The sequence below is a fragment of the Chelonoidis abingdonii genome, chromosome 19 (genome assembly GCF_003597395.2).
Source record: "Chelonoidis abingdonii isolate Lonesome George chromosome 19, CheloAbing_2.0, whole genome shotgun sequence".
NCBI classification, from domain to species: domain Eukaryota; kingdom Metazoa; phylum Chordata; order Testudines; family Testudinidae; genus Chelonoidis; species Chelonoidis abingdonii.
This window is the reverse complement of record NC_133787.1, coordinates 3,449,348-3,461,224: the sequence shown is the minus strand read 5'-3', so window position 1 is coordinate 3,461,224 and position 11,877 is coordinate 3,449,348. Positions and strand designations below refer to the sequence as shown.

Here is an 11,877-nt window from a genome sequence, read left to right as displayed (position 1 = left end):
AGGGAAGAGCTCAGATGGAAGCAGGACCAAAGAACTCTGAGGGGAGACTGCTGGGTGAGGAAAGTGGATGGTGGAAGCATGTGACTAAGAGAACCAGGCAGAGGAAAAGATGGGCCAGTGAAGGAGAAATAGAGCTCAGGAACAGGTTTTTGGAGTTGGAAAATGAAGAAGGGGCACAGCAGGTGGTCGCTGAAGGTGAGAGGGCAAGGAAGAAGAGATGAGCAGCTAGTCCTATAGGAAGAGGGGACGAGTCAATGGAGATGACACCAAACATGAGCCCCAGGAGGAAATGGGATGGGTTGCGGAGGATTCCAAGGGACAATAGGAATCGAGAGGACTTGCAGCCAGAGGGAACAGGGGATAGACCAGAGAATCACACTGTCACCAGTAAAAGGCAGGTCTACGTGACTGGGGACTCCTTACTGAGAAGGATAGACAGACCTGTAACTAGAGCTGATCCGGAGAACAGAAGGATGTGCTGTCTGCCGGGTGCTGAGATACGGGATGTGGACCTGAGGCTGAAGAGGATCCTAATGGGAGCATGAAAGAATCCATTGATTGTCCTTCATGTCAGAACAAATGATACAGCTAGATTCTCGCTGGAACATATCAAGGGAGACTATGTCAGGCTGGAGAAGATGCTTAAGGAAATTGAGGCTCAGGTGATCTTCAGTGGGATTCTGCCTGTTCCTAGAGAAGGGCAACAAAGGTGTGACAAGATTATGGTGATCAACAGATGACTCAGGCAGTGATGCTATAAGGAAGGCTTTGGGATGCATGGCCACTGGGAAGCATTCATGGACAGAGGACTGTTCCCTTGGGATGGACTTCACCTGAGTAGGGAGGGATTTAGGCTTCTAGGATGGAGGCTGGCACAACTGATTAAGAGAGCTTTAAACTAGGAATTGGGGGCAGATGTCCAGGTAATCACCATGCCAGATTTTAAAAATTGAGAGGGAAGAAAATGAAGCAAGAAAGGATACTGGCATGGGTAGGAGAATGGGCATAAGGAGGAAGGGTACTGTAGATACAATTTGAATAGGTGATACTGGTGGTAGATCGGGTAAAGAATGTGAGTGAAGCCAAACAAACAGCAAGAATTAAGATGTTTGTACACTAATGCGAGGAGCCTAGGTAAGAAAATGGAGGAACTAGAGCTACTGGTGCAGGAAGTGAAACCGGATATTATAGGGATAACAGAAACATGGTAGAATAGTAGTCATGACTGGAGTACAGGTATTGAAGACTATGTGTGCGTTAGAAGAGGAGAGAGAGAGAAGTGTGGCAGTAGCAATGTATGTCTATTATGAGGAATTAAAAGAGTAGAGAGATGTAGTGTGAGTGAAAGCGTATCTGGGCAAGAGGTGGATCAGTAGTTGTGGAAGTAAAAGTAATAGAGCCGTGCCGGCGGTGGAGAGTAGGTGTGCGTGTGGGTGGGGGGGGTGTTACAGACCGTCCGGGGGGTTATCTGATTTAATAGGAGTACAGACTTTAATGAGTTAATTACTGATGGTGGGAATTGTTGAGTGTGATGTGGGGAGTGGGGGAGGGAGAGGTGTGCGGCGCGATGAGGTGAGGTAGGATGGTTGCGTGGGGGGGGAACGAAGTGTAGTAAACATACAGCTCGATTTCCTAATGCGATAGCTATGGATTTCATTCACCAAGTTAGACTAAGAACCGACGAAGGAGGGTATCGCCTGTTAGATTTGGTTTTGGTGAGTAGTTGAGACTCAAAAAATATGGTGTAGGGGACAACTTTGGTGCGACGATCATGAGCTAAATTCATGGTTTAAAGTGATGTGTGGGGAGTGGTGAGTAAGAGAGGGAAAGAGATGTGGAGTAGGTTTGAGTTGCAAGGAATATTTTACAAGCAGATGGAGTTGAGTCCGAAGGAGGAATATATGGAAAAGCGATTGGACTGACGCACCTAGGTCTATTGATTCTCAAGGAGGTAGTTGATGATGGTATCGGGAAACGGGAGGTGGCCTGGAGGTGTACTTTCGAGAGGTGGGAGAGAGGGTGTGTTCGAGAACTGGGGATCAGAGGCCTGCATCCAAGAAGGAGGAAATAATTATAGGCAGGGTAGTTGTAGATCAAGGGACTCAGAGAGGTGATAAGAAAAAGCAGAAAGGCCTACAGGACTGGAAATGAGAAGAGATGTATGGTTGGAAGTGTATCGTATTGAGTTCAGGAACATAGTATTAATTGAGAAAGGCAAAATCCATGTGATGTTGAATTTAGATGACTCAATTATGTAAATGTGTTCTATAGCCATGTAAATAGAGAGAAAACAGTAGATAAGAAAGAAGTTGTGGGATCTGCCTAAAACACTTAGGATGGGAGTGTGGGTTAAGATTAATCTAGCATTGCAATTATCTAAACAATTACTTTGCCTCATCGTTTATAGCTCTAATTGAGAGCTTGGGATTAATGGTAAGGATGACAAATGGGGATGAGCTTGGAGTTAGATATTACACATCTGAGGTAGAAGCCAACTCAAAACAGGTTAACCCCAGACTAATCAGGGGGCCATAATCTTCAATGCAGGCATATAAAGGAATGCACATTGAAATTGCAATCCATTAGTCAAGAATTTATGAATGAGCGTAAACTCAGGGGTTGTAGCCGTATGAGACTGGAGAATTGCTAAGAAGTTCCTATCTATTAAGAAAGGGAAAAAACGTGATACTGATAACTAGAGCCTGTTAGACATTCTGAGTCTGCAAGGTTTGGAAAATTTTGAAGGAAAGAGTAGTTAAGGGCATTGAGGTCAAGTGGTAATTGTGCAAATACAACATGGTTTTTTTTGTAAAAAGGTAGGATTCGTGGCCAACAACCTGATCTCCTTTTGGAAGGTAGGTTTTTAGACAGAGGAAATGCAGTGGATCAATTGAGCCGATTCGAAGGCAGTTTATATGGTTCATATGGGATTAGCATCTAAATGGAAAAGATGGGGATAATATTGAAAATTGGAAAGGTGATAAGGAATGGTTAGGGGACTCCGGTCGTACCTAAAAGGTGAATGGCAGGTGGAGGTGGGTTATAGTGGAGTTCTCTCCAGATCGTTTGGACCAACTCTTTTTATTGCTGACTTGGCAAAAAGTGGAATGTAGCTAATAAAGTTTGCGGATGACAAAAGCTGGGAGTTTTGACGATAAGAAGACGGGATAGCTACAGGAAGATCCTGGATGGACCCTGTAAATGGAGTTTAATAGTAATAGGATGAAAATTAATAGTGAAGAGTGCAAGTCATGCATTTAGGATAATACAAGAATTTATAGTTTATAATGGGACACATTCAGTTGAAAGTAACAGAGGAGGAGAAGGACCTATGACTATCGGTGGATCACAGGATGACTATGACCGTCAGTGCACTGGATGGCTTGTGAAAAAGCGATGGGTCTTGGGATGCATCAGGCGAGGTATTTGCAGTTAGAGAGAAGGAGGGTTAGGTACCGTTAAGCAGGCATGTAACCTCATCTGGAATACTGTGTGCAGTTCTGATCTCCATCTATAAGAAGATGATTCAAAATGGAACAGGTTCAGAAGGGCTCTAGGATGATCGAGGAATGGAAACTCTTATGAAGGAGATCAAGAGCTTTGCTTGTTTAGCCTAACAAGGAAGAGAGGGGGATATAGTTGCTCTTTATAAATATATCAGAGGGATAAATACCAGGGAGGGAGAGGAATTATTTAAGCTCAGTACCAATGTGGACACAAGAACAAATGGATATAAACTGGCCATCAGGAAGTTTAGACTTGAAATTAGATGAAGGTTTCTAATCATCAGAGGAGTGAAGTTCTGAAACAGCCTTCCAAGGTGGGGGGGGGGGGGGGGAGACATATCTGGCTTCAAGACTAAGCTTGATAAGTTTATGGAGGGGATGGTATAATTGGATAGTAAAGACAAATTAATTGCCAAAATTAGGCTAATGGTAAATCTGCCCAATGGCTTGTGATGGGATATTAGATGGGATCTGAGTTACTACAGAGAATTCTTTCCTGGGTGTCTGGCTGGTGATTCTTGCCCACATGCTCAGGGTTTAACTGATCGCCAGATTTGCGGTTGGGAAGGAATTTTCCTCCAGGGCAGATCGGCAGAGGCCCTGGGGGTTTTCGCCTTCCTCTGCAGCGTGGGGCACAGGTCACTTGCTGGAAGATTCTCTAAACCTTGAAGTCTTTAAACTATGATTTGAGGACTTCAATGGCTCAGACACAGGTTTGATACAGGAGTGGGTGGGTGAGATTCTGTAGCCTACATTGTGCAGGAGGTCAGACTAGATGATCATAATGGTCCCTTCTGACCTTAAAGTCTATGATTCCCTCCTGGTACTGCACTAAAGGAGGCTGGGCAGTGCCCAGGCCTGGAGGCAGGAGCAGCCACTGGGCCCAGGGAACGGCTGCTTACTGCAGGGAGGACCCAGGAAGCAGGGCCAGGCTACCCGCCAGCAGCTCAGGTAGCGCTGAGTCCCAGCTGATACCCCAGGGACTTGTGACGTGATTCATGCCACATCCTTGCACAGGGGCTGGTGATTTACGACTCCTGAACCTGGGGGGGTATTGGGGAAATGGAAGTCCTGCTCCGTGGGGACAGAGCGTTGCACAGGGCTGCGCCCCGAGGGGATGTCTGTGGGATAGAGGGTAGGGGTGTCAGCGCGCCAGGCACTTACCTAGCTCCGGATTGGGCCCCAATGGTCTGTAGGGCACAGCCACTGCCCTGCAGCGAGGTGGGGGCTGAGGAGGAGCCATTCCCCTCCTTATGGGTGTCAGCGGCAGCACTGCCCCAGAGAGTAGAGATGCCCCAAGGGGCCAGGCAGGCACCAGCCCCTCCCTGCTGGGCATGTCACCCTGCCCCTTGTTACCCAGCCTTGAGGGTGGGGCAAACCCTGAGCCTTGGCCCCTCTTGGGACCTGCCCCGAGGGCAAGCACAAGAGATGAGCAAGCGCTTTCTAGAAAAGGTTTAATGGCCGATTGCAATATATTAATTTATGATGCATATTTTCATAAAACAATTTAAAAAACCCACTTGATTGGAAAGAAAGGGGTGAGTGAGGGGTGGGTCTGGCCCAGGGGTGGGGCCTGAGAGGGGCAGTGTCTAGTCATTTGGTTCCCCACAAGGGTGAGGGAGCCCCACAGACGGGGGAGGGGCAAGGCTCAGCGCTCACGTCTCCACTCTCGGCTGCCACCTTTCCTGCGGTGGGGATGGGGCGCCCAGCGTCCTGGCCCTGCCGGAGAGGAGACAGACTGGGGCAGGGCCCGGCTGGCTGCCAGGGCCTTCCGAACTGCCCGCTGCCCCCATGCCAGCGAGGTCCCACCCAAAGGGGGGTTGGCGCTCTATAGGGTGAGGAGCGTGCCATCCTCCTGCAGGCTGTCCACGCGGCTGCCATTGGCACTGCCCAGCGAGTGCAGGGAGCCGGGCAGCGCCAGGATCTGCTGGCAGTTTTTGTCCAGGAGGCCGCCATTGGGGCAGCGGGCGGCACCGTTGCTCTCGATGACCAGGTCCCCCTCGTCGTCACTCTCACCCTCGGCCGTGCTGTAGTGGCTCAGGTAGTGGGAGGCGGGGCTGGGCGTGCTGTCTGTCGAGACGCCCGAGCTGCCCGAGGCCTTGCTGCTCCGGATGACGTTGTTGCGCTGGTTGGCCGGCTTGACGGTGACGATGAGGTTGTGGCTGTTGGCCACCATCATGTCTGTCACCTGGTCCAGTGACTTGCCGGCCACATCGATGCCGTTCACCTCCAGGATCTCGTCGCTGACGGCCAGCAGCCCCGTGCTCTCGGCCAGCCCGCCCTTCACCAGGCGGGAGATGAAGATGCCGGGCACCTTCTCGACACCCTGGGGGGCCACGCGCATGCTGATGCCGTCACGGATGTAGAAGCCCAGCGGCTTGTCAGAGCCGTGCTTGTGCAGCCGGACACGCCGGTGCGTCTCGGGCAGGATGTCCACATCGATGATGGAGGAGATCTGCCGGAAGTCCTGGGGCAGGCCGATCAGCAGCTGCGGCTTGGCCCGGTGGTGCGCTGGCCGCAGCAGCCCTTTCTTCTTCCGCTGCAGGGAGTTGGAGGCAAAGACGCTGGAGTCAGCTTCTGCTGCAGGGAGCAAGGAGAGCGCTGAGGTCAGACAGGAACCCACTTGCCCCAGCCAACCCCTCCTGGATGGAGCGCCCCAGCCAGCTGCCCCAATGCAGCAAGCAGCCGAGATCAGGAACTTGACCCACAGCCCAGGCTCACCCATGGCAAAAACCCCTCCCTGCTTTGGCTTTGCACTCATCTTTCTGGGTTATTTTAATGACATGGAACCCCCAGCTCTGCCGGTGCCCCCGACTCCCAACCTGCAGCCCCTGCTAGCTCAGCCCTGGGCTCCCCCAGCTGTGCCGGTGTCCCTACTCCCGACCTGCAGCCCCCAGCTATCCCATCCCTGGACTTCCCCTGCCACGCCTCCTGACTCAGGGTCTGGGCTCTCCCTGGATGGAGACCCAAGTCCCCCCCCCCGAGGCATCAGGATATTTCTCCAGGTATCACAGCTACCAATGAGGATGAGACTCCTGCATTCGTCCTCTTGGCTCTGCCCTGCTCCAGCCCCTGGGTGCTGCCACCTGGGCCAGGAGCCCCCTGCAGACCTTGGGAGCCACTCTGGAGCTGTCCTAGCCCAGGCAGCAGCTGGCATGGCCAGCCAGCCCAGGGCTGTGGTGTCACTGGCTGCTCCTCGCGGCCAGGCAGGAAGGGTCGGCAGCGAGACTCCACGGTGCCATCCCCGGGCTGAATTGGGTGGGGAACCCTCTGGTCTCTGCCAACCACACCAGCCCCACAGGGACCAGGCAGCTGCTTCTGCTCAGCCCTAGAACCGGTGTCCGAGCCCCTCAGCTGGAACCCTCCCATCCCCCGCAATAGCCCATGATCTCCACCCGCCACCCTACCTGGAAGAGCACCTCCCCCAGCAAATGCTCCTCTCCCTCCACCAGCGGGGCAGGCCTGGAGCCCTCTGATAAGAGCACAGCAAGGGTGGAGGGAGGGGAAGGACTGGGCTGGACCTGTCACTCTCTGCGATCTCAAGCCCTCCCCCGCCCCTCCTTGGGATCCCAGCTCACTGGCCCTGGGTGGCTGGAGAGCTGGGGGGGGGGGTGTCAGGCATCCAGCTGTCCCAGCCCCAAGGGAGCAGAGTGGAGGGTTTCATGCCCGGACGGCTGTCTTGTTACATCCCACAGCCCCCCTCCAGGGCATGGTGGGAACCCTGGCATTCTGGGGAAATTCCATTCCCCTTGCCCCAGAGCCAGGCCCCGGCTGATACCCGCTCTGGGCAGGCCATGCTGTGCAGGGGACACGGGGCAGGGTGAGGGGTCTGCTCTGCAGTTTCAGAGATGACAATATTGACATGGCATGGCCTGCCTGGGAGCACAGCAGGGGCCAGGACTCCCGGGTCTATCATGATGGGCAAGTCCCTTCCCACTCGGTGCCCACCTCACAGCAGTGGGAGAGGCACCTGGCAGGGCTACAGCTTGGGGAGCCCAGAGACTGAGCTGTCTGTGTAGCCCCAGAGACACCTGCCTGGCCCATGGAGCCAATGGGAGCCTCCCCTTGGGCTATGCCTGCCCCAGCTCCAGACCGTGTGCCCCATCAGTGCCCCCAGCTGGCTGCCGAGAGCATCATGGCCTTGCTCAGCACAGCCCCGGGCACCAATCGCTCCTTCTGGGCACCAGCCAGGGCTGGCGCTGCCCACAGGAGCGTCACGCCAGCCAGCTGCAGATGGCAGAATCCAGGACTAGCCAGGCTGGGGCGACAGACCCTTCCTGCAGGACCCCCAGGGGTCAACGAGCCGGGCAGGCCTGCCACGAAGGGGCGAGCAGCAGCACCAAGCCCCATGTCTGCCCCAGAGCTTCATGGCCACAGCTGGGGAGCATCACTCGGGCTGAAGAGAGGGAAGCTGGGGGTGACGGGAGCAGGTTCCCCTGGCAGTGAAGTGCTCCAAGCCTTTCATTCCATCCCCGCGCTGTCCTGACAGCCAGGGCTGCCCAGAGGACTCGGGGGGCCTGGGGCAAGTGGAGGAGCTGCGGCGCTTGTACTCACCCAGCGGCAGTCTGGGTCTTTGGTGGCATTTCAGCAATGGGGGGGCCCTTCAGTCGCTCCATGTCTTCGGCAGCACTGAAGGGCCCCCCACCGCCAGAGACCCAGACCGCCGCCGGGCCAGGGCTCGCGGGGCCCCTGTGAAGCCCCGGGCAAATTGCCCCACTTGCCCCTCCCACCCCGGCAGCCCTGCTGACAGCTCCCCAGGGCACTCGGCCAGGTGTGAGGCCCGGCTGGTGTCACACGGGCTTCTGCCCAGCCCCGGCTGCCATGGCAGCAGAAGGGCAGTGCCATGGGAATGCCGCTATCAGGATTAGCTCAGCTAGACCAGGGGCCAAACAGCCAGCGAGGGCAGCTCCTCAGCCCTGCCCACTGCCAGGCTGGCACAGGGTGCTCCTTGCCAGGGCCTGCTGGGCCATGTCGGCCCAGGGATGGGGCGAGGGGAGGCAGCGCTGCCCGAATGCTCTGCAAGGCCCCCACCCCGGACATCTGCCCAGGATCCCAACTCATTCGCCACCCCCACCAAACCCCAAACCCCTCCCTGCTTCTCTTCCCCTCCCCCAAGGCCGCAGCACCCCCCCCCTACAACACCTCCCACAGCGCAGCCCATCTCCCCAAGCCCTCCCCCCCCGGGACAGGCCAGCTCAGCCCACCTGCCCATGGGCACAGAGATGCCAGCCCCAGATCTCTGCCACAGGCCCCCTTGGCTCACACTCTGGGATGCACCCTCACCCCTGGGCTCCAGTCCATCCCCCACTCCCCTGCAACACCAGACTGCCCTCTGCCCCACCTGGGGGGGGGGGGCTGCTTCCACTGGGGCAGCCGTCAGACCCCTTGCCTGAGAGACCATTGCCCCCCTCCCACTCCAGCTGCCCCTCCTCATGCCCTGTCCCACAAAGCAGCTTGTGCCCATAGATCACATCATGCTCTGCAGCCTCAGCTGCCCTCACCCAGGTTACGCCCTTCGCGCTGGTGACGGAAGCCACGAGCCGAGATCCCCAGGCCAGATCGAGTGCCCAGCGCGCCACAGGGCAGGGCAGCTCGGAGCTGCCAGGCCCATGCAGCCAGGCCCAGAAGTGGACAGCCCGTGGCTGAGGGTGTGTTACCGTGCCAGACCCAGCCCCACCACTTCCTCCTCCAAACACCCTCTCCCCTGCCCACATACCCCATCGTTCCCCTCCCTCACACAGGAGCTGGCCACAGGGTAGCTGCTGACTCCCCCCAGCCTGCGGGGTGTGTGTGTGTAGGGGGGTCTCCCTGGGATAGCCCAGCCCCAACCCCAGGCTGACTGGCACATCAAGCATGCCTGATGCCGTGGCTCTGGGAGGGGAGAGCTCAGGACGCTCTCCGCTCGACCCAGTCCCGGAGGAGCTGTCATGTGAGTCAGCTAATGCCAGCAATTCCCCTGCCTTCCTGCCACTAGCCCAGCCTTGGGGAGCAATGCAGCCTCTGATCGGGATGGGGCCCATGCCGAGGACACCCCACTCTGCTCTGCCCTGGCTTGCTGCTGTCCCTCCCTGTGGTTGGGCACATGCTGGCACAGCAGTGGGTGAGAGCAGCAGTGGGGCTGTACCCACCAGTCGAGCTGGGCCTGGGGGATTACCTGGCATGTGCCAGGCGGGGATTAGAGGAATCTGAATAACTCTGCTTTAAATCGTACTGTGAGTCATACCCCATGGAGTTAACCCTGGAGCTGCCAGCTCCCACAAGCACCAGCTCAGGTCACCTGCACGCCAGCTTGGCCTCTTCCCGCTGGGGCAGAGAGCCAGGGCTGGCTGCCATGCAGGAGCCCAAGGGCACGTTCCCTGGCTCCACTGGTTGCTCCCCCCATGCGTGTCCCGGGGCGGGAGTGTAGATGCTCAGGGCAGCACCACCCAGCACTCTGAGGGCACCCACAGCAGAAACGGGGAGCCCACCCCTTGGGGTGGATCACCAGGAGGGGGGACGTCTCTATGCCAGGCCAGGCAGATGACCAGCTCTTGGCAGCAGGGAGCAGCAGCCATGCCCCACGAGAAGCCAGGGAGAGACAGGATCCCAGCCTGCCCCCACCCCCCTGCACAGAGAGGGGAGCCCATGGAACTGGCAGCTCACAGCCAACCCTCCTCCCCAGCTGGCCACAGCTAGGGACAGGCCCCCGGTGCCCCCAGCCGAGGCAGCTGGCTCCACGGAGACCCATCTGTGCACAGCTGCCCCACAACCCCAGACCCCTGGCGGTGCCAGCGCCCCAATCCCAGCTGGTGCCACTGAGGCCACGGAGACTCCAGGCACAGTCCCCCCAAGCAGGGGGCTGCCTCTGCCAGCCAGGCGGGGCAGAAAACCCATGGCAAGGAGCAGGGCATGCTGGCATCTCCCAGGCACCAACTGACACCAGCTCAGAGCAGCTCCAGGTGCCAAGGTTTGAGGCCCAAGAGCTAAGCCGAGGAGACAGCCCCCCCCACGGCAGCACTTCCTGAGTCCCTGGGGCTCCCCCCACAGGCTCAGTCTCTGGCCCACAGCGCGCCCCACCCTGCCCCTGGGAGGGGGGAGTGAATGGGGGTGGAATTGAGCCAAGGCGGTGGCTCAGCCCACAGCTAATGACACCCCAGAGCAGAGTGCCCATGGGTTCATGGAGCCAGGAGCTGTCAGGCTCATCCAGCCCCTAGCACCACAATGGGGTCAGAAGAGCGACCCCTACAGTCACTCATGCCCCTGATTGCAGCTGGCAGAGACATCCCCCGGAGCACCCCTAGCACCTCACTGGGGCATTGCAGCCAGTTCTGAGACCCTGCAGTGCCTGGCTGCTCCTTGGCGATGTCCCCTGCAGGCAGAGCAGAGCATGGGCTGCCAGGACTCCCGGCTACAGGCCCCGCCAGCCAGCAGGTTTCTTTCCCGAGCGCCGTGAAGCTTTTGATGTGTTGTTTACGGACAGGTGGGGGGAGGCGAGAGCCTAGGCCGGGCTGTGCAAGGTCAGACCCCGGGGCCGTCCAGGCCCAGCCCGTGAGCCCTGCCGGGGACTCCTGCCTGGTTGAGCAGCGAGCGCCTCTCCCGGCACACGCCTGCCTGCAGGGGCTGCTGGCTATAAATATCTCGCCATGCACACACCATGCTGTATTTTTAGCCCAGGAGACTCGGCAAGGCCTTTCCCAGCTATTTCTGTGAGCGACTCTGCTGTCTGAGTCACTGGGAGATGCGAGCAGCTCGGCAGCCCCCTCCTCTGGGGCAGCCACGGAGGCAAACAGGGTTGCCTGGCTGCCCCTGCCAACACAAGCTTGAGGAGGCGGCCGCTGATGGAGCCAGAATCCATGCGCCCAGGACATAGCCAGGGTCATTTCTTATCAGGCTGCAAGCTCCCCCCAACCCTGAGAACGCGCCTGGACCCACCATGCCCAGCAGCTGCCCACAGGGCACCTGGCCCACAAGGGGGAGGTGGTAGAAGGCCCCCCACATCACAGAAGCCTTCCTTGGTCACAGTGGGGTATCTGCCCCCATCCCGTCATTACTGTCCAGTGGCTGCTGCAGAGCAGTGCAAGCGTCAGTGGCCCACAGGAGCAGATGGCTGGGCCAGGGAACTGGGGCCAGGTCTCTGCTGCGGAGGCAGGCTCACTAGGGACTCACACCAACATTGGCTCCATGCTTCGATCCCTGCCATTTACAGGGGCAGTGCCCAGAGAAGCGAGGCTGAGCAGGCAGAGCACAGGACTGGGACTCGGGAGAGCTGGGCTGGGCGAGCCTGGGAAAGTCACTGCTCCCCTGGTGCCTCAGTTTCCCATTTGTGAGGTGGTGATAGCCACGCTGCCCTCCTTCGCCACTGGAGAGTCCCAGCCGAGGCGGGGGGGGGGGG

General features: G+C 57.5%; 1 protein-coding gene across 1 annotated transcript in view; it reads right to left on the bottom strand.

Annotated features, from left to right (window-relative positions):
- Nucleotides 1-4,943: 4,943 nt before the first annotated feature.
- PARD6A (par-6 family cell polarity regulator alpha) overlaps nucleotides 4,944-11,877 on the bottom strand; it is a 16,164-nt gene continuing 9,230 nt past the window's right edge. The window contains exon 2 of the mRNA XM_032795422.2: nucleotides 4,944-6,086. Within this exon, the coding sequence (XP_032651313.2) occupies nucleotides 5,335-6,086 (752 nt within the window). The 3' untranslated portion in view covers nucleotides 4,944-5,334. The remainder of the gene's footprint in view (nucleotides 6,087-11,877) is intronic.